Raw genomic sequence first — 26,862 nt, forward strand, 5'->3', positions numbered from 1 at the left:
ACTTTAACACAAATGCAGAAAGAGGACTGACATATTTTGGTACCTGTTTTTTTGTTTAAAGGAAATGAAAATATCAACAAACCTTTGGTTTAAGAGGCGAGTTGATACCTTCCATTTAGACTCATGCTCTAAAAAGTTGGGAATTGCAAATTAAGACAGTCCCCTTAAATCCTGCACAATGTAAACTGTGAAAATGTTGTAGTCCCATATATTATGGTGGCTTTACAAATGAGGATTCATGCACTTGCACTTTGCCCTGGTCAAGATTGGGCTGGATATGGATGTGTTGACCAGGAATAAATCCAGAGAGATAGCCATTATGCATTTTTACAAAGCAAAGTTCCCCCCATCCACCCCATCCTACCTACTATGGTAAATGTCCAGGCAACAATTCAACAGGTGTAGAAGCTTCACCTATTACTTCTTCAGCAAACCTTTCTCTCCTACACCATTCAGTCTGACAGCAACGCAAGGCTTTTTGGACCTTTTTGGATGATTTCATACCTTATGTTTCAGTATATTTTCTCATCTGCCAATTCAGAGCAAGAAGATAGAAGCACAAGCTAAGTCATTATTGTATCCACATATGAATGAGCAATGGTTAAGGCCATTGCTAATCATTAATTATTTGCAAATGTGCCATTAATAATAAATGACTTGATCCAGTTCTTTGCAATTACTCTAACTCTTGATACGTTTTGCTTCAGTGTGAGCAATTGCAGTCAAACCCGACAGCTTTCCAAGGCTGAAAGAGCCTCTAGAATCTAGTACAGGTTGTATGAGGACCATGGCTGGATGTTATGACAATACAGATCATCTGCATGGTACTGATAGCATGTTCTTGCAGCCCATTCATGAATCTGCATCAGGCAGAAAGTCATCAGGAGCATTTGTAGCAAGTGATTGTGGAAGACTTGTGGATCTGTTGAATTTCAGCCTAAATCTTGACTATAGTAGGAGGCATTTTGAGGAAGCACTGCATCTCACAGTTATGTGTCAGGCAGAAACTATGCCTGCTAAATGGACAGAGAGACACCTCTTACGTGGTGGTTTTCTTATTTTTAGCAGCAGACGTTTCTGCCTAAAACCATGGAGAGCTTCTTCCAGTCAATGTAGATATACTGAAATAGATGGCCCAATGGTCTGACTTTGTATAAAGCAGCTTCCTATGGCTCTGTATGCCTATTTGTTCTCGTTCAATATCTTTTCCGGTGGCTGCTGCTGTGTCTTCCTTCTGTCTTGTTCTTAGCTTTTGAGCCCTTTTCGGACAGGAACCATTATTTTATTTATTTTGCTGTGTAAGCCACTTTGGGAAGTTGTTGTTGTTGAAAAGAGATGAATGAATGAATGAATGAATGATAATAAAAATATATTCATCAAGTGAAGTTTCCCCACTGTCAAGCTGAACAGTGGAAGCAAAATGTGGGTGCACTACGCCTAATTCTTAAAGCCAAAATCATATACACGACTATTCAAAGTCTTTACCGTTTACATGGTGTGGACGTGAAGGTGATCATCTTAACTTGCTATTTCCATGGTTCTTAGAGCACAAGTGAAAATTGTAAGCATCTTAAACCAAAGGTGTTTTTAAAATATATTTTAATAAATATGTAAATATAGTTTTTTTATTGAGCAGCAGTACATTTCTTTATTACAGGATGGCAACCTGAATGTCAGGTGTTGTAGCTTGTTACATGGACGGATCTTTATACTTAGTTATACAAATACATATAATGGGTGCCATACAGCAAAAATGGGTTGCAGCTATAGGTTGCTTCATACATAGTCCCTGTGCATATAGGTAATACCTACACCTACGGTGGAAAAGCAAGTCACTTGCTCATGTACATGTTAACACACACAGAGCTTTGACAACAATGTGGTGTGGACCCCACTTGCATATGTCCTACTCTTGTGACCCACCTGCTCCTTTTGAAACAGAGTGGGCTGAGCCCACCAACATATAAGTGTACATATATGGGCATCACATCACACTTGCATCATGTTTTGCTTTATGTAAAAAACCTAAAGATTTTTCACTTACATGGGCCATGTGTGAACTGGCTCCAAGTCTCACTGAAATCAATGGAACTAATGTCCACAGTCAAATGCTAAAGGTACATCAACTTCAGCTGAACTTCAGTGCAATTAAGGCTGTGGATGGACATAACATTTCAGCGTCTTAGGGTCAGTATTATAGCATCGTACTGCCATGCATACACATATTTATTCTATTATATTGTACTATCTGCTCAGTCTCATTCAGTGCACTTTAAACTATACCAAGGAAAACTGGATGTTTCCTTCTGGAAGAGAGAGAAAGGATGATTTCACAGAATGGCTGCTGTAGCTGCCTATTCGCTAGTGTCCATAGTATCACTAGAACCAGGTTACACAAAGTGAAGGATGAACACCCTATGGATATAATATGTGGTATATATATAGAGGTTACCCACTTCCCCCAAATTAGCATCCACCATTTCAAGCTAAGTTTCCTATCTCTTAAAAAGTATTTTTTTAATTTAGCAGTATGTATTCCCCTTCTCCAGCACTAAATTTAAAAGCTTCTGGGTTATGAAGAAACAATTAGACTTTTGACTTACAGTAAGGTTGGACCCCATGCAACAAGGGTCCTGCTCTGCCTCATTTTATTTGCCTATCTAGATATTCAAGCAGAGCTGGGGCTAAAGACACTGAGGTGGTAAGTGGGTAGGGGGTGTTCTGAAGATGTTACATATGCACACAACCTCACATTTTATGGATCAGGTCCAATGCTTGAATTGTAATCGAAAAATCTGAAAATTGTAATCTAAAAAGAGGACTGCAATGGACTACTTGTGCCTGATTTCCACCCATTCTTCTAAAATGTGCAGCAAATTCAATTAATGCTATAAACATATATCTTTCAAATATATAAAATTATTTGTATACAAATATTTTTGATAGCATACAATTCCTCTTAAAATACATAATTCTCTTAATGAAAATTCCAATATATTTTAATAAAGATATTAAAAATAAATACAGTATTCTAAAGAAATTTCAGTTAAACTGCAATATGGAACAGTATAAAAGAATATCACAAAAGTCTATTTCTCTTTTGTCTTTGCAATTCAAACTACAGTTTCTTTTTTAAAAAAAAAAACCTTGTTGAAAAATGTCTGCTCCCCCGACCAAAGATTCCTACTCGTAACCTTCTAGGATTCAGCCTTACATGTATTTCTATTCAGCAGATATTCCCCACCTACATTGTCAGGAACAAAGAAAAAGTCTTGGAGGATTCTATCTAAATATAAAAATTCTCACTATCATCTTTAATTCCTAGGAAATGATGTATATTAGCCAGCTCTGTTCATTATGATCTGTAAATTCTAAACTATGGCCACTTCGCTAATACCCTTGTGTCTTCTTCCAGTTGTTGAAATAAAATTTTTGTGAAGCATGTTGTTGTACTTTGACTTCTGCCTCTCACCAGTGAGTAAACGCTCTATGGAAGAATTATCCACCATTCACGCTTGTACCAACAGCTTACTTGTCTAACTTCAAATGATAGCAGGCCCAGGGGATTGCATCAAGCCTCAGTGATCATACAAGGAATGCAAAATATGTGTGTGTGTGTGTTCTTTCTTTCTTTCTTTCTTTCTTTCTAGTCACCTGCAAGCTCACATTCATAATTTCTTAAAATGTGCTCAGATTTAGCTGGTCTAAATGCAGCTAAATGCACTATCCAAGGTGAAATCAAAACTTAATTGAAGCCAATGGAAAAAAAATGTCAACTGCTTTCCACCAGGTTGGTTTGATTCAAATCAAGACACCATAACAAAGCTGATCAAAATCTAATCTCCATCTTTTTAGCTCACGTATTTCAGAACAAGTATGCAAACTAACTGGATGTTCTAACAAGTAAAACCTATTTGTTTGCAATTAAATAAAGCCTCTGGACTACCCAGGAGCATGATTCAAACCTCTGGTGATGCAGCTGCAGGACACCAAGCAAAATTGCTTACTTGGAAATGTAAGTGCTCAGAACTTTCCAAAAGCAAGGGCTGGTAATTACTGTGCTGAACTGTGATCCTCCTTGACACAGGAAGTAAGTGTCTTTACTTTTGGGCTGACAGTCTGAAATATTCATAATGTGCACAAACAATGACCTATTGTGTCACATTTATAATACTTGACCTCAAACGTCATGTATTTTGCTCCTGGTTCACAGACACCCATTTTTGCCTCTTCTACATAATAAAACAGGCATTAAAGCAATGTCTTTGATAGCTTCAGGTTTAAAAGATTATGAGTGCAGACTTTGATATTTTTATATAACATATCTTTAAACCAGCTTATTTTTAAAAGAATATCACTGATTCTTTAGAATATGATTTTAAATTGCATTTAAATCTGAATTTTATCCACTTTAATTTCCACAGGATAAAGGCAGAGAGGTGTGTGTGTTTCAGATATTTTCTAGAGGAGTTTCACCTAACATACTAGTCCTAGCAACTAAGGTGCCCCCCTGGAGTGAAGTTTTTACACATATATATTCACAGAGTAGCTTAAATGCTTAATCTGTGCTGGTTTATGTTCTTTTTCATGTTGCTTTTTCAGCGTTGCTTTGTTTTTGTGTCTCCCAGAATGCTTGCTGATAACACTAACGAGACTGGTCTTCCATACAGCTTCACAACCGAGTCTCTTGCACTTCTTCCTCAGTTTCTTCTTGCAAGGCACCGATTTTAGGCCTAGACCTGCGCTTGCTTGAATTCCTGGGATGTATGGAGAACAGTTTGGCTCGATCCGAGTGGCTGATGGCTTGTCGGAAGGAATTCTTTTCACTGAGCAGCTTCTGAATTGACTCATATTGCCTGACTTTATTCTCTTCTATCACCTAATAAAAAGAGGTTGGCTGTGTTACTTACAGAGTAAAATATTTGCTCGTTAATTGTAATTGTTAGGAGTCTAGCACCATTTTACCAATGACAATAATAATAATGGCATTATTTACTACATTTGCATTCTACAATTGTCCAAGAATAGGAGTGGCACATATTATACCCCAAGAAGGCTTGTATTTAAGTATTGTGCAGGATCAGATCAATTTTGCTTCAGATATATCTCAGGTATCTTCAGGCTCTTCTGTGGGCCAAGTATAGCATTTTAGCAATAGAAATATCATATTCAGTCCACAGAAATAGTCTCCAGACATCTTCAGGCCATTTTTGTAGGTCCACAAAATAGATATCAGAGATATCTCTGAAGCAATGTTGCTTTCATTCTGAACAAGTTGTTCTAGTAAGAACTAATCTGCCTACTTTAACTATCCCTACAATTAGACTAAATTTGGTCCAAATTGGTTAGGCAGTACACAAGTTAGCCTACTTGTACCTCAGACGTTCATGTGTCTGCCATCTTGAACTGGGGTGGATTACATCATCACAAACTATGCATCTGAAGTGTCCTTATGTGTCTTTGTGTACAATTGTACCAACTGGGTACAACTGTACCAAATTTGGTCCAAATCAGTTCCTTCGCACTTCAAACCTTCATGTGTCAGCCATCTTGAATCAGGGTGGATGACATAATTACAAACTATGCCCTTGAGCTGTCCCTATGTGTCCCTACACTTGTAGCAAATTTGGTTGAAATTAGTTAGAGGTTAATAAGTTAGCCCAATTGCACCTCAAATGTTCATGTGTCCGCCATCTTGAATGGGGTGGATGACATCATCACAAACTACACTGTTGAGGTGTTACTCACTACAACTGTACCAAATTTGGTTCAAATCGGCTAGGCAGTCCACAAGTTAGCCCACTTGCACCTAAAATGTTTATGCTTCTGCCATCTTGAATCAGGGTGAATATAATCACAAACTATGCCATTGAGGTGTCCCTTTGTGTCCCTACAACAGTACCCAATTTGGTTCATATTGGTCTTGGCATTGCTAAATTATGGTGGTTTGGGGGGGGCTGACACACACAGATGAACACATGCACATGGAATGCCGGGTGCTCTCATAAGTTTAATAAAACTTTTAAATTTCATAAAACTTAAATGGCAAGACTTTCTGGGAATATGACATGTGCCACACATATCCTTGAATAAAAGATGGAATACCAATACAAGGCTATGTTGGTTTAATCTCAGTCTGTTTAGTAGCAATTCCATATTAATTACAGGAAGCCCTCTTTATTTGGGGGGATTTTGTTCGCACCTATTTCCGCAGATAATGAAACTGTGAATAAAGAGACCTTAACCCTATGGGGATTGCGGGGTTAGTTTCCCAGGCCCCACTCCAAACACATGGGTTAGTGAGAATAGTTATCTCTCCTTATCCTGACTACATAGGAATGTTGGCAAATTGCTAAAATATGCTACAACTTTGCAGGCAGTATTCAGGATCTTGAATTTAAGTTGGGATTCAGCTGATCAGAAGGTCTGTTTGAGAACAGTTTCCACTTTTGGTGGCATCACAAAATGATTTCTCTTGGAAACACACCTGGTGGTGAAGATGATTGTGTTTACATGAACGTTGAAGGCAGGCACACTAAAAGGGATGGACTGATCATGAACAATTAGTAGCCGTTCAAACATTGTTGATCCTTGATTTGTAGTAGTTTGGGCCTCGGCCGCCAGTTAAAGAATTTATTTTGTAGTATCAGACTCACAGAAATAAAGATTTCTTTTGGAACAAGAATCACTCTTCTTTTCGCGGCTCTAATATTATCTTTCTTTAACTCCTGGATAAGGCAGGCCACATATACAAATAGAGTTCTTAGGACAAATGTGGTATATAAATATAAATATAGATATAAATATAAATAAATAAATAAATGAACATGGCTTTGGAATGACTATTATTACAAATACAGGAGACCCTTGTTATTCGTGGGTTCTCCACTTGTGGATTCACCCATAGGGACCTGCAGGGACTCAGTTTCTTGAAGCACAGGTTGAAAATAGGCTATTTTCACCTGTTCATAGTTCCTGTGTGGGGTTGGTTCGACCCTGAAACATTGAAACCCCAAAACCGTGAACCAGTTTGCACATCCTAGTTAGAACTCCCAGAGTGGCTCGAATTTGAGCCGGAGCTGGGGTCATGTTTGGCTGAGTGTGGGGGAGAGAACCGAGCATGCCCAGGTCTGTTTGAGTCTGGTTCAGACTTTAACTGAAACGGGCATACTGGCTTCATGCACACCCCTAATATGAACCTGCCCGAGCTTTCTTTAAGATCAACATTAGAAGTCCTGCTTTCAGTCTTATCATTACGTAAGATCAGACGGAGAGGTACAAGAAATAAGGCCTTTTCAGCAGAGGTGCCAAAACTACAGAATAGCCTCCCTATGCAGATCTGATGCACACTGTCTCTTCTTGATTTTAGGCATTTATTGTCAACCTTTTTATTTCTACGAGATTTTTATATTTATTTTATTTAACATTATTCTGCTGTTTTTAGGGATTTCGTAACTGTCATTTTAAAGTATGTTTTTGCTGGTATTTTTTAGCATCGCATCGTTGCTTTGTTTTAATTGTGCCTTTCTGTGCATTGTTTTTTCTGATTTTTGTAGGCAGATGTTAATGGTTTCCAGAAAATTGGAATATACATTAATAACAATAATAACAATAATAATTCAGATACTAGCCAGTGGCCAACATCCCCACTAACAGGGTGGGGCTACTGCATACAAAGCAGCTCCACAGCATTTAGTAATCCAGAGTCCCGCAGCAGGTGTAGGGGAGAACAACCTTAGGCAATCTCTCCTTTCCTTCCCTCCAGAAGCACTCTTTAACATCCCTAATATGTCCCAAAGGGCTGCACAAAAACTGCCCCCACCTTCGCATGTTCAATGGGTCTCTGGGTTGCTAAACACTGTGGAGGCGCTTTGCACAGAGTACCTGCACACTCTTAGTGGGGTTGTTGGCCACTGAGTTTAAATTTTGAAAGATACTCACCAAAAATCGCTGGCATTCTAGTAGTGCTTCTAGTCTGTGTTCAGAGAGGATCACTGTACAGTTTGCAAAAGCTTGCTTGAGAGTTTTTTTAATCACTTGGAATGTCCTGAAATATAAGCAATTTTTAAACTGTGAAATAATATAAAATAATAATATAAAATAATAATGTTATTACATGCAACATGCAAAATGTTATTACATGCAACAAAAACTTTCATAATGTTTGCTAGATTCTACAGCACTGCAATGAGGCACCTACAATTCAGATGAGATGTTACCATGACATACTCGGCTAAATTCAGGCTTCACCAGTTATAAACGCCAATTATTATAATTACTTATTCTGCAATATAGAAACTGCAATTACTAATGGAAAAAGAACCCATGCTTATTTTACATCATAGCCATTATTTTTATTTATTTATTGCCTTGACCAGACAAGGCCTGAATAAACACATATTAGCTATGACAAACCACAGAGCGCATATTTGGCACCGCAGGCTTAAAATGACTTCATAGCCATTTCCTCTCCCAAGGCAACCCTGGGATCTGTAGTTCTATGAACAGGTCTGGAAATTGCTAACAAGGGATTCCCAGCATTCTCACCAAAGTGCCATGTCCAGGCTTTACTCATAGAAGCCATGACAGTCAAAGTGATATCTAACCAGTATAAATGTGCATACTTGCCAACATGTCCCTATTTTCCCATTTGCCTGAATGGGAAAATAGGGACATGTTGGTAGGTATAATTTTGTAGTGCGGCGTGTGTCTGTGTACACACACACACACACACACACACACACACTGCTTAGTATGCTTTTTCTGCTGAAAAGTATTACAGTGTTGAAAGTGCTATTATAGTAGCAGTAGTATACAGGGCTGCACCTTCCCCCACACCCACCCGACAAGGCTCTTTTGCCCTTAATATCTACATGGCAGACAACCTTTGAAGAACGTAAGCTTTTCCATGCTTTGAGGTGCAGTGAGAGAGCAACAGTCCACCTTTTGAGTACCTGCCTGTAACCCAGCTGTTAAAGAGACGATAGCCTTCCTCTCCCTTACGTGGAAGCTAGCACTCTGCTCTCATGCCTCTTAGCAGACAGAGGATCCAACATTACTCCTTCCTCCTCCAGCCCAAACAACCATAACAATACATTTCCTACCATCAGCAGTTTTCTGGGAGGCTTTCAAAAATCTCTTTGGCCAGTCGGATCTGCCCCTGTGGCTCAGAATCTATCTACCATGTGCTGTTGTATTGTTCTTTTGACAATGATAGTCAGCATAATCTTATTACTCCCTTATGATTATACTTCCCTGGCCAAACTGCTGAATTTTATGCCACACTTCTTCTTGCAGATAAGAAATCTTCCATTACTCATAACATTGCCAAGTTTTGTGTGGCAGCTGTCAAGATCCGCCAACAGCTAACTTCTGGCTGTGTTTCCCAGATGCCACTACAAAATGGCTGCTGTGCATGACTGAATCTTATCTGAATGTAGTACTATTGGTTTGCTTGTACATCTGATCAATGATCATAATAAAGCTATTCATTCATTCATAACACAATATTAAGCCCAAGTACTGCATCTTCAGCGGGTTAAAGTTTAGACTGTTAGAAAATTCCAGTTAAATTTAAGACACTGCTTGAAATTTTCCTTCTTCCTATTCTTCTTCTACTAGGTATTATCTATCTATCTATCTATCTATCTATCTATCTATCTATCTATCTATCTATCTATCTATCTATCATTTCTCTGTGTAAACCGCCCTGAGCCATTTTTGGAAGGGCAGTATAAAAATCGAATAAACAAACAAACAAACAAACAAACAAATAATATCTAAAACATGATTATCTCTACAAAGGGTTTGATGAATGTGCCAACGCCATCTGAAAACAAGCATTACATTGACCATGAAAGTATGGCTAGAGGGAGGCAAGATACACAAATTAGTTTCCAAAGTACTGATATAAATATTGAGGATTAAAAACCTTCAATATAGTCACAGTCAAAATTATATCAACTTAAAGGTAAAGGTAAAGTTTGCCGTCGAGTTGATGTCAACTCCTGGTGACCACAGAGCCTTGTGGTTGTCTTTGGTAGAATACAGAGGGCTTTACCATTGCTATCTCCCACACAGTATGAGATGATGCCTTTCAGCATCTTCCTTTATCGCTGCTGCCCAATATAGGTGTTTCCATAGTCTGGGAAACATACCAGCATGGATTCAAACTGGCAACCTCTGACTTGCTAGACAAGTCATTTCCCCACTGCGCCATTAGATGGTGCTATAACAACTTAGCAAAGATGATTTTTTTAAAATCACATTATTTTAAAATGATAATTAACATTTTATGATATTCCAGTTTGAAAGCAATCAAATAAGATGTGTGCAATACTTACATAGGATCAAGATGAGCACTGGGTTCATCAAGAAGAAGGATTTTGGCTTTACTAAGAATTGATCTGGCAAGACACATCAGTTGTTTATGCCCATGGCTGAGGACACAGCCACCATCCAGAAGGACAAAGTCAAGCTGGCCTGGAAATTGCTCTATTACAGATTTCAGTCCAACCTGCAGCAGAAAGAGAAGGGTGCAGAGAAACATTTTGTGTTACTCAAATTGGTTTACTTTGTTTAAAAAATATATCAAACCTTTTGGCCATGACTCAAAGAACTAGGCAACTGGTTTCACACGTCAAAGACACAGTGGACTTTTCATTCTGAGTCACAGTCTCTTATACCCATGGCAAGCTGTTCCTGAAACTGGAGTTTCAAAAGAAGTGTGAGATATGGCATTGAGCCTGCTCTTCAAAGGGCGGGGGACGGAAATCTGCTGCAGACATGCAAGCCTTTGGACTTGGATCAGCATGAGTGGAAAGGCAGCTGCTGGCAATGTTACCATTTTCACCAACTCTTTTCTCCATTTCTAGCCTCTCATGTCATATCTCAGAATGTCCCTCAGTTCAGGATCAGCTTTGCAGGGGATGCTGTGGACTGCAGAGTAGCAAAACAGTCACAGAACACCACTCAATTCAAGGTTTATTACAATCTATGACCAGCACAACAAGGAAATAGAATAGAACATATAACACAGTCATAAAAACATAATACCACTTATATCACAATACCCTAGGGTATATTACTGAAATACCAAAAGCCTCCCAATCTTAAGGAGCACCACGCATAATTCTTAGGACCCAAGCCTAAGACGCTCAGTAGCTATTTGAATAGCCTTTGGCTTGCTTTGGGGAGAAAATAGAAACTACAGTCTGAATAATTTTGAATTGTTTCTATAGAATTAGACAAAACAAAGTTGAAGGACTTGCAAGATCATCATAGCTACAGCATTTTTAATGCACAGTGTTTTCACCATTTTTATTCTATTTTCCTTAGAAACACATTGTGAAGTAGGTTGCCACTATTCCCATTTTAGAGGTGGGGAAGTAGAGGGAAGAAAGAATTATCCACATGTCACAATGATTATGCATGGTTGAACTCAGATTCTTAGCTTGTTATTTTATTTATTACATGTTGCCTCCCACATGCAGCATTTTGTCCATTTGCTACATTGGCAATGAAAACATAGACACAGAATATTATACTTTGTTTAGTATTACCACGAATTAAGTCTAACCTAATTATCAAAATATTCTGAGTTATTACTGTAAAGAACTGGAGCCACTTCATACTTTGTTCAAAGCACTAGGCACGTCAGTCCTTAAGGTTAATAGAAGATGGCTGAAATAAAAATAGCTGTTTCAGCACACCCAAGGGCCGGCACATGCCAGTGCAGTTTAAAAAAAATATTTTTTTTTAAAGTAATGTTCCCTCCTGCATGCTGCATCAAAAACTACTTTTGAAATTTTCCTGAGTTTCAAAAGTGGTTTGCTATACAAGAGTAGTCAGAGAACTGTTGTCCCAGAGACAAAAAACCCATGGAATTCATTGTGCAGTCCTCTGAATCCTGGCTGGCTGTTTTTCTATAGAAACTATGGCTGTTAGGTTACCATGAACAAAAGCCACAGAGAAAATTATAGCTTAGAGGAACAAAACAGTAAACTGAGATGCCACCATTGGAATGTTCAGGGCATAAAGGTGTGCCGTCCATTCTTTTGAAAGACTAGGTGGACATGATGCCTCATTGTCTTTTGCCCAGAGTTCTATTCGAGACAGCAAATAAGTGAATGTTGCAAAAGAGAGAGAAATCTCATCTGTAACCAGTATTAAGACTTACATCAGTCATCACAGAAATAGTTGCTTCTTCAGAACAGGAAGTACCAACTGGAATTTGAAGCCTGTTTTTATCTAAAGCAAAAGGCCAAGAGTTTATACCTTCCATAAGCGGATGGGTGCATGCTTGTATATAGCATAACTCTGAATCCTACTCTGAGATGCAGGAATTATACAGCTTTTGATTCACCACTGGTGAAATGTAAGTGTGGTTACCTGCACTGTGCTAAAGACTTTAATATGTGTCATGCAGTCCCCATAACTGATCATCTAGAACAAATGGTTTCAGTTTTTAAAATCTGCTGTAGTCAGTGGGTGTGATCGAGAAATGCATTATTTCAATTAGATTTGAGGAAGAGTCCAATGTGTAATTGAGTGCAGCACAGAGTTATAGGTTAGTAAAAAGCAACTCCTAGTATACTGTGGGAAAGCATACATTATGAGATTTGATGTAACAGCCAAGTCATGAAACTAAATTTTCCTAAAGAGAAAATAGACTACAAAATGTTTCCTTTGACAGCCAAATTCATGAGCCAATTAACCAGGACAATTTGGATCTTGAGCAGATTTAATCTAAGGGTGTATTCACTGGGGCCACTTTGCACGTGATCCACTGCTCTTGCTACCATTGTTGGGTTGTGCGGTTTGGATTACTTCTTGTGCTTTGTCTCAATTATGCCTGCCCTGCTTAGTGAGCTGCATAAACAAACACTATTCTTTTTGTGGTCTGATGCCTGCCAGTTAAAGTGCTGCTGTTCCTACAACTGAGTCAATCACAAAAACATATTTTCATGTTTATAAAAGGCATAACTACTGTACACGTGGCTGCCCTGTAGGATCTAGTTTGACAGTAGGACACCTGGCCCCATTTGCCTTATGCAAGAATTCTTTCAAAGAAGGGGGGAAAAAACACCTGAACATAAAAGCAATATGAATTGACCAGTAAGTATTTGTTTAAGATGCAAGGAAGCTGATCTAAACAACCCAATTTTCGCCACCTCATTCACAGGTGGTGAAAATATTGGAGATGCAGCTCCCAATGGCAGCACAAGGAACCCTATTGACCACTGGGGGCATTCCATCTCTGACCATGCTTTTTCTGTCCTCTGATTCCCCTTTGTTAGACTGGTAGTCTCAGGTTTCATTCTCTCACCTGGAGAGAGAGACTTCCTTCTTCTCCATTCCCCACTTCCTGTATGCAGCTAGCAGCCAGGCACGTAGGCTTTTCTATGAGGCTCTACACACAAGCAGTGTGCAGAGCCGGAAGGGGGGTTGTGAGGATCTGCTCTCCCTGCAGATGATCAGGGAGCCCTCCCTGGCTGCTCTCAGATGATTACTAGTTCCGTCACAGAGCCTGTTGGGGCACCGTTGGCCTCCCGACCCCCAGAAGTCCCATAAAGCACCACACACACACACACACTCTTTTGGGAGCCTCCCGATGCTGGGTCAAGAGGCTACTCATGAGTTGTACAGCACGACACACAATCATTTAACCTGCTTTTTGGGTGCTTCTGCACCGAAAACCCGGGTTATGCGGCAGGCAACTTAAGAGGGCTCGCTGTCGCACCACTACCGGGAGCTGCGCGGTTCCCATTGGGTCTCAGGACCAGCTAAACCTGGGCTGGGCTCCCTTAGCCCAGCTTTGACTGGTTGTGAGAATAGCCTTCTTGTCTCTGCTTGTCTCTGCTTGGTGGGTGACACCAGCAGAAAGAGCACTAGAAGTACTGGGTCTTTTCCTGGTTGCTGGTTTTGTCTAGCTATAATTTTGTTCTCCCAGGATGCCTTAGAAATCACACTATTTTGTGACACAGGGATATTCTGAGGGAGCTGCTGCTGCCACTGCCATCCAGAGGCATGGTAAAATATTTTGAAAAGGTCACCCAGTGCTACTCAACCATCAGTAAACCTCCACATCTGAACCTGGAAAAATTCCCACCCTGACATTCAAGTTGCTTACCACACACTTTGGTTTCATCCCTCCCCTCCAAATCCTTCCATGTATCCTGAATTTGTGGGATTCAGACGTGGAGGTTAACTGATGGCTGGGTAGCATTGGGTGACCTTTTTGAAATATATCCAATCTATCCTCAATATATTTGTATCTCTAGATACAGAAAAACTTAAGGATGCATAAACTGAAAACATAAATACCTGAGTTTGGTTTTTGTTTGTTTGTTTTTGAACATCTTTATTTGCTGTGAGAGAGAATATTTCACTTGGTGTTTCCAGAACTTGGGAACATTATCTTTTCTAGAACAGGTGATTCATTCCAAGTTGCAGAGTTTAGATAAGATACAGAACATCATACAGATACTGCATTTCCTAGTCTGCCAAGTAAAACAAACCATTCTGCGGCATTAGAAAAGGAATCTCTAACTCCCATAATTTTGAACTTCCCTATCGGTTGAGAGAGATAAAAGAAGATATCTCAGCCCTAGATTTTCAGCAGGGAAAGAGAACAAAGGTGGTCAGCATAAAGTGAAGAGAAATATCCTCTTATTATGTCTTAGTCTCATCTCATTTTGCTAAAAAGCCAAGTGAGTGAAAAGATGAGAGAAATATACCATTACAGTGTAATATCTCTCTCTCTCTCTCTCTCTCTCTCTCTCACACACACACACACACACACACACACACACACACACACACACACACACACACACACATCTATCTATCTATCTATCTATCTATCTATCTATCTATCTATCTATCTATCCTGAAAATTCAAAAGTCTAATTTACCAATTCCTAACATATTTTTGAGTCATCTTGACCAAAGGTTTTGCCAAGAAAAAAAATATATAATGAGTATGCTGTACTAAAGGGAACAAAGTTAACTGATCTGCATCTACTGAGCCAATTCAAATACTCATGCCTTTGTAGTGTGCGACTCACCTCCACATGGTACAGTTCTGTGCCAGGACAGCAATGTCAAGGAACAAATCAACCACTTCACCCAAGTAATCAAGACCCTCTTTAAACAACTAAGTAAATTTCTTCACTCCTATTCTCTATTAACATTTCTTCTCCACTTCAGTCTTACATGCTCCCATGCTCATCCCTGCAAACTCTGCCTTGTTCTTGAATTCATCATATCCTGCATTGCCTCCACCCATCTCTGGACTTCTCTTTGTTACTACACTAGAGATGCTGCTGAGTTCTGAAACTGGGAGAGTTCAGAAGCTTTCTCCCCTTCCCAGTTTAGAAAGAACACGCTTTTTAGGATCCGCATCCAAATGCCACTGAATTTTGATATGGCTGATAAATAAGCTCTGCTATTCTGATGCCCTTCCCTTTCCCCCCAAATTACCTCCCAGTAGTAAAAATGGAGGGAGGAACATGAAGGAAACTTCTATTACTCAAGACTTCAGCTTGAAAGATTTACATCAGGATCTCTGGGAACTGTAGTTTGAGAGGGCTTCAGGGTCATGACTATGAACATTGGCTTACATGGTGTGCAATGTTATGGAGCCATAATACTGCACACTGGGGCTACTGCAGACTTCCAAGGCAGCCTCGACACTTCAGAAGCAGCATCTGCACAAGCAGCACTTCCGCAGCCTTCCCCATTGCGATGAATGAGGAGAACGGCATATGTGCTGAGTGCTTACACAACTGCGGCTTGCTTCTGAACTCAGGAGTCTGCAGCAGCCCCAGGGCACAGTGTTACAACTCCTGATGCTGCACATCATGTAAGCCATTATCTGAAAAGGCTTCAAAAGAACGAGCTCATTTCTGAATCAGGACGCAGGAAGGAACCAGACTCTCTGCCCTTCACTATGGCAATGAACACTGTCTTGAATTTCAGACTCTAAGATCCACATAACCTCTCAGCTGTCAGCTTGATGTGACCTGGCTAATGCCTATTTAATTATGACCTGGTTCAGCCCTAGCCTATGCCTCACTAAGGGATTACTATCATGATCATTGCAGTAAAAAGAAGTGCACAGGATAAATATACAGAAGACAGAAATGCATACATAAGTTTTGCAACTGTCTACTCAGCACTTTTCTTAATGATCCTTCAATTTCTCAAGGAATTGGAAAAAAGTATATTCTATGATACCTTAAAGCCACCTAATGGCACAGCGGGGAAATGACTTGACTAGCAAGTCAGAGGCCGCTGGTTCGAATCCCCGCTGGTATGTTTCCCAGACTATGAGAAACGCCTATATTGGGCAGCAGCAAGATAGGAAAATTCTGAAAGGCATCATCTCATACTGCGTGGGAGGAAGCAATGGTAAACCCCTCCTGTATTCTACCAAAGACAACCACAGGGCTCTGTGGTTGCCAGGAGTTGAAACCGACTGGAAGGCACACTTTACTTTTACCTATGACATCTTAGCACGTATGTGCAACAATGTTATTAGGTCAAGTTCTATTCCAGCATGTGACCCCTCCCTCCACTTGATCTCTTGGAAATGATATTGCTCTTGCTTTAAAACTGAAACAAAGATAGATATTTTTACCTCCTCAGCAACTTTCCATAGTTCTTCATCACTCCACTGTCCATAAGGATCCAAGTTTTTCCGAAAAGATCCAGAAAATAAGAATACTTTCTGTGAGAATTGAAAGAGGGGAGAAACAATTGTCAGCATAGGGCAAACAACAACAACAACCTCCCCAATACCCAATTTTACATTCTTCCTAATTCAATCTACAAGGTACAATTTACAGTTCTTGTCTTTGGAATTGTCTTCGCTCGTGTTCCAGTTGCTCAAGTGAAAGGGGCGAGAATTTGTTGGGCAGAGCTATGGTTTCCTTCATATGTGAAATAAGACCTTTGTAAGATTTGCTTTATTATAAAAAGCAAATATAAGCAGAACATATGTGGAGGCAAATGGCAGGCACCCCCACAAAGCAACACATGCATGACTCTGACCCCATATCAGATCTCCAGAGAAAGTCCCTGCACCACCAAAGAACTCTGAGCCAGCTCACAGCTCTGTTCTCATTTTTTCTCCCCAGCAATTGAAAACTGTTGTTTCTTCAGCACCAGCACCACTCCCAACCACATTTCTCCTCTGCATAGCTGTGGAGAGAGGGGTCACCTTTCCCAAGCTTTCATTCACATAAGCAGAGAGATGTCTAACTATCTTCTGATAGCCATGGGTTCCCATGTATACATGTATAAGTATATTAATAATAAAGGAACCATTTCCCCCAGTTGTTCCCTGTGACTAGCCCATCTCTCCCCCAACAGCTGCTGCTACTCCCAACTTCTGAAGCTATCACACTACATAAAAGATGCACAACATCTTTTCGTCCCCTGCATGATATCAGGCATATGACAAGCTTTGACTGATGAAAGTGGTAACAATAATCCATTCATACAGAATTCATGCGCAACCGAAAGTATATGCATTCTTGCGTCCACTCATTTCTGTGTCCTGTAGCATGGGAGGAGGCAGATTTAGGTTTCTTAACTTTAAGCTTGATCCGCCCCATTCCTAATCCTTCCTCACTGAAGCAAGTAAAGATTGCTGCCACTGGGAGGTGAAAAATTTGCTCCCCACCCACCTCTATCACCACAAGTAGACACCACCGGCTTGTAGTCACTGTGTGGCTTGAGGGGGAAATTGGACTGCCAAAATTCAATATTTGCTTAATCTCTTTGAACATTAGAAGACTGTGAGAGACTTTGTATCTCCCTGACAGGAATGATTTATTCTGCTGCAGATGACAGTAATTATTTCACAACTATTCTAAGAAGATGAAACAGATCTGATGCTTGCTGCGTCACCAAGGCACTTGACAAGAGTTTTCTTTCAGATAATATGGGTTTCTCGGTGGCTCTCCTCTTTCCATTGTGCATGTTGAACAAACAGTGGTCACTGGGAAAGTCCAAGACTACATTATTTCTCCTCTTCCTCGTCCTTTTTATTTTCGTAAAGGGGAAAAAGTAACATACCTACTTCAGTTAATATAGAAGTACTAAAAAAGAGCTAAAATGCAACTTATCTATTTATTTATATATATCCTGCTTTAACTCCAAGGAGCCCAGAGCAGTGTACATCATTATATTTGTCTTCACAATAACCCTGTGAGGTAGGATAGACCGAGAGACAAGTGACTGGCCCAGAGTCACCCAGTGACTTTCATGGCTGAGTGGAGATTTGAACTCAGGTCTCCCTGGTCCTAATCCAACACACTAACCATACTGGCTCTTTTCGCAATTGTTGCAGTGAAAGTTCGTATTTATATTTTTCATTATTAAATGTTTCACAATGAGTTTGCTGTGCCTGTTACTTCCTCCAATAAGCACAGTTCTCCCAGGAGCTGGAAGATGAGATCAATAGTAGGGAGAACTGGATGGAATAACCATTACACTTGACTCCTTCTGATATGGTTAATGCTACAACTCTGCACTGGCTCTTCCTGTACTTGGGAAAATGGCAGACTTGACTAAGGGAAATTTCACATCTTTCCTTTCCATAGGAAAGTCTGCAATGTTGGGTATGTACTGTATGATTCTTCCTCTCAAACATGCCAGGTGTGCATGTGAAATACTTGTTTGCCGAAGCGCACTAGCCACCTCATCCTATGCAAGTTTACAAAGCTGAGTAGGGCCTTGAGCAGGGTGCACAGGATTGCATCTTTACAGCATGATTCTATGCATAATTTACTCAGGGGGGAAGTCCCACTGGGCTTTACTGTCTCTAATAAATGTGTTTAGGATTGCAATCTTAGACGAATAGGCCCCTTTCAGACACAATGTGAAACCGTGCCCCCCCGCAACTCTTCCATCCGCTTTTGGATGTGCAAGAGAACTGCCTCTCTGCTGCAGTCAGTGAGATTGCAGAGAGGCAGGGGAGCCTCTCTGCTCCCCTGTCCCCTTCTTGACAAAAGGACAGCCCACACAGCCAATCAAGCTGGAGTGAGGGAGGAGCTTCCTTCCTCAACTCCAACTCCATGGGGCTGAAACTGTGGTGCCAGCGTTACATTCGAAAATTCAAACGTAAGGCTGGTGCTGCAGAACCAGAGTTGAAGATGCCCAAACTCCACTCTGAACCATTCAGAGTGGAGTTTGTGGTTACCTTCTCGCCTTCAGCTTTGGTTTCCCAAATTTGGACATGTATCCAAGGAAATTAGAGATGAAGAGACCTTTGGTTTCCTGTTACATCTGAATTTGGCGACACTCTGTTTCCAAACAGATGTCAATAAAGTGGCTTAAATTAAACCCCTGAGCTACAGGAGAAACTGCAGATGATTTATTTAAAAAAAATATGTATTTGATTCTTTCTTTTTTGTTAGCAAACATATGTGTTGCATATTATTTGGATACCTATCCCTAGTAAGAGAAAAATCACTTCCTGGAGGCAGGGCATGTATACCACGGCTTTTGTCTTCTCATGCATGTTGTTGGTTTCTTAAAGTTAGTGGTACTAGCAATGCTCTCTGCCTCAGGATTAGCTTCTCAAGATTATTGGGTGTGGTGGGACTAATACAACAGCAGAAACTATGTCAGGCACAGCTCTGTTTACAGTTGGTTTTCTTTATATTAAGATAATGAAGTAAATATTTTGGCGTCCTGTGATGGCAAAGAAAGCTTAGCTGAACAAACCAGTTTTCAGAAAAGAAAAGGACACATTCTTAACACCAGTCATATCTCTTAACAAGTGCAACTGCTGGACACATGTAATACTCTGCTTGCAGGTTCTGAATCAGCCAGTTTTCCTGCTAATGCTGCTCCTTTTGGAAAAAAGAGGCCCATTAAAAGTGCTCATGCACTATTCTGAATTGAGACACAATTTCTTCATTTCAGCTCCCTAGACATCACCTAGACATCACATATGCAAATTAGAATCCACTGATTACAAGATTCAAGGAAGTTTAAAAAGAAAAAAGAAAATTTGAAACATTTGTATTGAAACATTTGTATTATACAAAAAAGCTTCCCCAATATCCCTGCCAACCACAGGGACATTCCTAGGACAAGAAGGAGTTCTTGTGTAAATTCATAGTGGGAGTGGCTTAAGGGAGCTTCTTTTCTAGTATTGACGGCTTGTCTGGAGCTCTATATCTAATACTGATACCACATGGGAATCATTCTGTGACTGGGTATGTGAGCATGTTCAAACAAAACTCTATGCATACACACAGTAAAGCATCATGCCAGGAAAAAAGCTACACTCATTCATTCAGAGGTGCTAATTCACAACATGTAGGTAGCTGTTTTTAATGGTCTGTCAGGTCTATTAATGGGACAGGTATAGTCTTTGGATGGAGCTGACAATATAGAGTGCAAATGAATTTTTTCATTCATGTATACATTTTCAGTGTTATTGACTCTTAAATGCAATAGACATTTAGATCATATGCAAGTCACTGGATGTCTCAATTAGCTGTCATGCTTACAACAGTGAATTGTTAAGTATACAACACGGCTACATTCCTGAACCTCTCAGTGGCTTTTGATACCATCGACGATAGTAACCTTCTGGGACGTCTCTTCGGGTTGTGACTTGGGGGCACAGTTTTACAGTGGCTCCTACATGGAGGGTCGTACTCAGAAGGTGCTGGGGGGTGGTGCCTGCTCCACCTTTTGGCCTGTGGGGTGCCACAGGGATCTATTCTGTTCCCCATGTTATTTAACATCCACATGAAACCTCTGGGAGAGGTCACCCGTGGGTATGGGCTGCGGTGCCATCAATATGCTGATGACACCCAGCTCTACCCATCTTTTAAGTCAGCAGACACCAGGGAGGCAGTGGATACCCTGAACCAGGGCTTGGAGGCTGTTCTGGACTGGATGGGGGCAAACAAGCTGAAACTTACTCCAAATAAGATGGAAGTGCTCTGGGTTGGTAGAACTGATCATCCAAGTAATGAGGTAAATCTGGTCTTGGACAGGGTCACACTCCCTCTAAAAGACAAAAGGGTGCTTTTGGACCTGACACTGTCCTTGGAGGCACAGGTGGTGGCGGTGTGCAGAAGTGCCTTTCACCAAATAGGTATGCTAGCTGTGACCCTGCTTGGAGAAGCTGGACCTGACCTCAGTCACTCATGCTTTGGTAACATCCAGATTGGACTACTGCAATGCATTCTACGTGGGGCTGCCATTGAAGATGGTTCAGAAGCTTCAGCTGGTCCAGAATGCTGCTGAAAGGATGCCACACCCATCCTGCGGCAGCTTCATTGGTAACCAGTCCACTTCCAGGCTAGATTCATGGTTCTGGTCTTGATCTTTAAAGCTCTACATGGCTTGCGGCTGGGGTACCTGTCAGATCACATTCGCCCATATGAACCTGCCAGGGCCCTCTGCTCATCATCTCAGGCCCTGCTCATCATCTCATGGCCCCACCACTAACAAAGATCTGGTTGGCAGGGACTAGAAACAGGACCTTTTCAGTTGTGGCCCTTCAGCATCGGAATGCCCTCCCTGAAGAGTTTCACCATGCTCCCTACTTCAGTTTAAAAAACAACAACAACTAAAAACTCATCTTTTTAAAGAAGTTTTTTTAATGTTCCATCCTTGGTTACATCTGGTAGAGTCTTTAGTGTTAGTTTTTATAATTCTCAATTTTTAGCTTTTAAAATAACTTTTAATTTGAAACTTAATTCTGATTCTGGTTTTAGCCTGACTTTTAACTTGTTTACTTAATTTGGTTAATTTTATTACTTTTATTTTACACTGTATCTATTTTATTGTTGTGAGCCACCCCAAGCAGTAGTGTACTGGAGGGGTGGGGTATAAATATTTTAATGAATAAAGAATAAAGAATACATTCTTACTAATGTATTACTAAATACATTACTAAATGTAAAGAATCCCAGAGTCCCTTGGAGTATGATACTTACATAAACTAAGCAACATATGGACACACTGACTCCTATGGACCTCAATGAAAGCTTAAGACAAAGCCCATTACAGGAAGCAATTCATATACTGCTGCCCTTTTCTCAACATTTGGAATTCTTATTGATCTCCCTTGGAGTTTTGCTCATGTATTTAGGTCAGCAGATGGCTCAGTGTGAATTGTAATGCAGATTTTGTGTTGCTGCTATTTTTGTTCCCTGCTGGATGCCTTACTTTCTAATGGCCCTTCCAAAGGATCCAACTGTAACTCAAAGCAGTAACTAGCTACATGGCATTGCATACCTTCTTTTGACCTTTGAAAGGCAACATAGTAATGCAGCCTGAGTCAGTGCAAGCTTACTCAGAGGTAACTCTCAATGTGCTCAATAGGATGTATCCTTCCCAGGTAAGTGTGCATAGGATTTCAGCCACAGGCTGACAACTAAAAAGGTAAAACTAAAGGGAGTGCCCTTATCTCAGTGGCAGGGCACAGACTTTGAATGCAGAAGATCCCAGGTTCAATCCCCTGTCAGAGTAGTAGACAATGCTGGGCTAGGTGAACCAATGTGTTTATTCAGTACAAGGTAGCTTCAGGTACAACTGCTAATTTAAAAAAAACAAAACTTTAATATTCTGAAATGAGGTTGGAGCAAGGGGGTCTTATTATTCACATTTCCCCGTGTATTCTGAAAATATTTCCTAAAAGTGCATTTTTTAAATAATGAAAATTCACTTAGAAGCACTTATATATAGGCAGAGCTGTCAATAAAAATGTAATGTAAATGTAATATAAGGATTCTGAGATTCTCAGTTCTCAGATTATAGCCTTTTGTAACTTTTATGAGTTTGTTAGAGCTGGTGCCTTGCTATACAAGGATAGATGCCAATCATAGGACTTCTTAGAAGATGAAAGTCCATAGCCCTTTAAAAGGTTAGAGGCATAAGCTTTCATCAACAAACCAGTTAGTTTCCAAAGTGCCGCATCACTTTAGATTTTTTGCTGATGTTGACTAGTACTCTCAATCATGTGGAAGGAAAACCCAACAAAGAAAGCATTCATATTTAGAATCATACATAGAGATTCCATTTCTAAGCCTCAAAAATCATGACCTCCACCATCATTTTTTGCTGCATTGCCCTCTGATCTATGCTGCTATTTGTCACCTATCTACTAAATCTCTTTGATATAATAATAATTCCAATACAGAGTTGGATAAGGAGTCCACTGTCGGCATAATCGCCAAGTGTGCCTGTTGCAAGATTTTTGGCTCTGTCCTGGCCAACTGCTTTTCTTGCAGTTTTTTGCATCATTGCACACAGGAGGAAATAGAAGGGAAAATGACAACAGGAAATCAGAGGCGGCCCAGTTGGATTGGGGCAGCGAGGGGCAGCATGAGTTGCCTTTAAAAAATCATTACCTTTGATTCTGCTCACACCCGGGCAGCCTCCACAAGCAGTGGCACCCTGCCTGGCATCTCACTTGAAGGCTGCCCCACCTATGAGGGTCATCTGACCGCTGTGCACATGGCAACCATTTGCTTGGTCAGCATCACCATGCTGACCAAGCAAATGGTCGCCGCATGTGTGCAGAGGCCGGATGAGTGCCATAAGAGAAGCAGCCTCTGGGAGAGATGTCAGGTGGGTCACCACTGCCTGCGGGAGCTGCCAGGTGCGAGAGGTACCGAAGGTAGTGATTTTTAGAGGTACCTCCCACCACCTCTCACTGCCCTCACAAGCCACCTCTGCAGAAAATAGAGAGAGTTGCCTAAAGTTGCCTCTTGTTTTCCTCTGAAAGAGACTTTGTGCCCTTAACCGCTAAACAGCAGGAAGAAATATGAAAGAGTATGATTGAATTGCAACTTAATATGTTCTGTGTATCAAAACTGAATGGCAGTTCCCAACCAGATCAGAGTCCAAAAGTTATTTAAGTTGACTGTAGATACAGGAAAGTAAGAAAAATTCTGAGACATCTCATACTATATTCCGAATCTGTCTTAATCATAAGCCCTATTCAGACATTATGTTGTATGAGTCTACAGACGTCTGTACACTTGTACATGTTTTTGTGTGAATGACTGTACCTGCATTCCTTTTAAAGATATACCAAGGTACAGGCTCCTCAAACACATGGTACAGATAGGAAGTGTACCACTATAACTGTGTTCAACATAACATGTAAATAACTCTACCTGTGTTCCACCAACACTGTACACTTGTTTAAGTGTTGAACATATCAATGTGAATAGAGCTGTCCTGAACTCTAATTATTTGAAGCATAAACTGACTGCCAAGGAGAAAACTTTCTTATGTGTAAGTAATAGGTGCACTCTGAAGCTTCTTGAAAATGTTTCCGTTTTTCTTGAAAATACTTCTTGAACATATATTTGACTATACCAGTAAGAGTTAGAGACAGTCACCCATTAAATCAGCCTTCTGCCTGATCCACTATAGGAAATATTGCAGAAAATAAACCACCTACAGTAAGCAAGTTGCAACTGAATATTTAGGAACAGTGGATTCCCTCTCTGCGGGTTTAAAAACAAACTTCCTCCTTTTTCAGGTCATTGAGAAGAAAAAACAACATTTTAAATCTGGTGCTGAAGGAAAAAACTAAGAAGCAAAATACTCTCATTGTTCTGTTGGTTACTTTTAAATCTGCAGTGAGTGTGGTAGTGGACACACCAGTTCAGTCAGTAACCGTGAGCTCTTGATGAATAACTTTCAATTTCTTGGCATGAGTTTAATGTGCAAGTGTCAGGCTAGTTTCCATAAGCCAGCAATGACAGGTTAGTCTGAGAACAAAGCAAACACTTGAGTATTATTATCCACGACTGGTTGCAGACAAACATGTTTTCTTTACCAACAGCTGTTGCCTTTTGCAGTCACCAAAATGGTAAAAATCAAGTGCAATATGTTTGCCTAAAAAGATCTAAGGAGAATCAGAGCTACCACCACTAGATTTTTGCGCTACATCCAACAAGTGGTGGCTGCAGAATATAGCTTGTCAGAAACTTTTAAACAAAATACTTAAAATCCACCACCTGATGATTACAAAACATACTAGTTGCTGAAAAAAATACTTGCCTGAATCTAACCCAGAAAAACAGAGGTAATTCTTGGTTCTTTCTCTTCAAAAAAACAAATTTATAGTAGGAAAACATAAATATGCTTATTCTGGTTTGGCAGCAGTACATGTGGAAAGGATCTAGGTGACTGGTTTGGCAGCATGTACCAAAACTAACAAGATGAACTTGTACAGTGACTAATGTAAAAGAGCAGCATTTGTATGTGAAAACTTAAATGTACAAAATATGGGATGGAGGAGATCTGATCTGGCAGCAATACATTTTGGGGGAAATGGATCTAGATTTCTTAGTGGGCCACAAATCAAACACGAGCCAACATTATGATGCAGCTGCTGAACAATCTAATGCAATATTGGACTGCATTAACTGTCTGCCAAATCAGTTAGTGTCCAGACCATAAAAAGTGCTATGCCTTATTCAGCTGTTATTTTTTAAAAATATATTGTATTCTGAGCACAAGAATCCCATAGCGGTCTGGAAATTTCACCCAGGTGCTTCATTCTCTCTCTCTCTCTTACACACATACACACACACACACACACACACACTCTCTCTCTCTCTCTCTCTCTCTCTCTTCATGGTTACAGTGGTATCATCTGAAAAGGCAAACAGCATAACCATGATGGTGGGCATTTGATTGGCAGACTGGGGTGCTCAAGCCTGCTGATCATGGAAATGCCTACCATCATGGTTATGGTGCTTGCCTCTTCAGATGAATGCTGCTATAATTGTGAAGGGCAAGGGATGAATGACGCACTGGGGCAGGACTTCCAGCTTTGGGACTCTTGTACTCATGTACATTATGGATGTTTTCTCGAGCAGCCTAACCCAGGCTAGGGCAGCCCTATCCCGGTCCTGGTGTTCCCGCCCAGCCTGATCTGACTTGTAACCCTGGCCAAGATGTTACTGACGCTTCCCATGGCTCTGCTTCCTTTAAGTGCCCTCCCTGGTGCTGTGCACACGATCACTCTACTTGAAGTTAAGCATGGAGCCAGGAGCAATGTGCACATGATTCTACTTCTTCCCCTTGGTAATTATGCCCAGTATTGTCCTCTGAGGATGAGAGGGAGACACCTTCTGAAAGACCTGCCAGAACTGGAAACTGAGAAACTCCTGTCAGAGGCCAAGCTATCACTGGATGAGGTGCCTCCACAGAAAATGACTCCCTATAGGATTTCCACTAGAAAACCCAGCTACAGCCTCAGGAGATCATGATGTCTCTCAATCAGTCCCAGATTCCTCTGCATGTCCTGCTCTAGAAGCTCACCAGAAGCTGACCCCCTCACAATACAGAGCAAAAACAGTACTATCCTCCCAGAGGAGGATAAAGACTCATTTACTTACAAAATACAATCTCTTGCAGAATACAGTAGTAAAAATCAGCACAGGATCAGGACCGTCACTTGTCAATGTGAGGAGCCACGACATAACAAATGCATTCAGTATCAACGAAGCAGTTTCTGGCATATCTCTCACTGGCTGGCTCTCTTGTTTCCCAATCTAGCTTCCTGGAATCTGTAGCCTTTGTTGATCTTAGTATCCTGGGCCTTGTCTCTATTGCCATATGACTTAAATGAGTAGAATGCCCTATATAGATGTTCACCATCCATGGATGACAAACACACGAGGACAGCGAATGGGAGTGCACCAGTTAGCCATGCCTGCCTGGTCCTATAAGTCCCATGGCCATGCCCCCCACTGCTCCCATGTGCAGAGCTTGTCAGCAAGTGATGAACGTAGGGAAAGATCCTCTGAGTTATTAACTCTTTGCAACCCTGCTAACTGAGCAAAGAGGCATCTTTTT

The 26,862-nt window shown here is 40.6% G+C and overlaps 1 protein-coding gene across 1 annotated transcript in view; it reads right to left on the minus strand.

The window, feature by feature from the left end:
• Positions 1-1,582: 1,582 nt before the first annotated feature.
• CFTR (CF transmembrane conductance regulator) overlaps positions 1,583-26,862 on the minus strand; it is a 145,441-nt gene continuing 120,161 nt past the window's right edge. The window contains exons 24-27 of the mRNA XM_053253764.1: positions 16,643-16,732; positions 10,344-10,516; positions 7,942-8,047; positions 1,583-4,879 (exon numbers count right to left, since the gene is read on the minus strand). Coding sequence (XP_053109739.1) covers positions 4,673-4,879; positions 7,942-8,047; positions 10,344-10,516; positions 16,643-16,732 — 576 coding nt within the window. The 3' untranslated portion in view covers positions 1,583-4,672. The remainder of the gene's footprint in view (positions 4,880-7,941; positions 8,048-10,343; positions 10,517-16,642; positions 16,733-26,862) is intronic.

This window comes from Hemicordylus capensis, chromosome 5, assembly GCF_027244095.1.
Source record: "Hemicordylus capensis ecotype Gifberg chromosome 5, rHemCap1.1.pri, whole genome shotgun sequence".
Lineage (NCBI taxonomy): Eukaryota > Metazoa > Chordata > Lepidosauria > Squamata > Cordylidae > Hemicordylus > Hemicordylus capensis.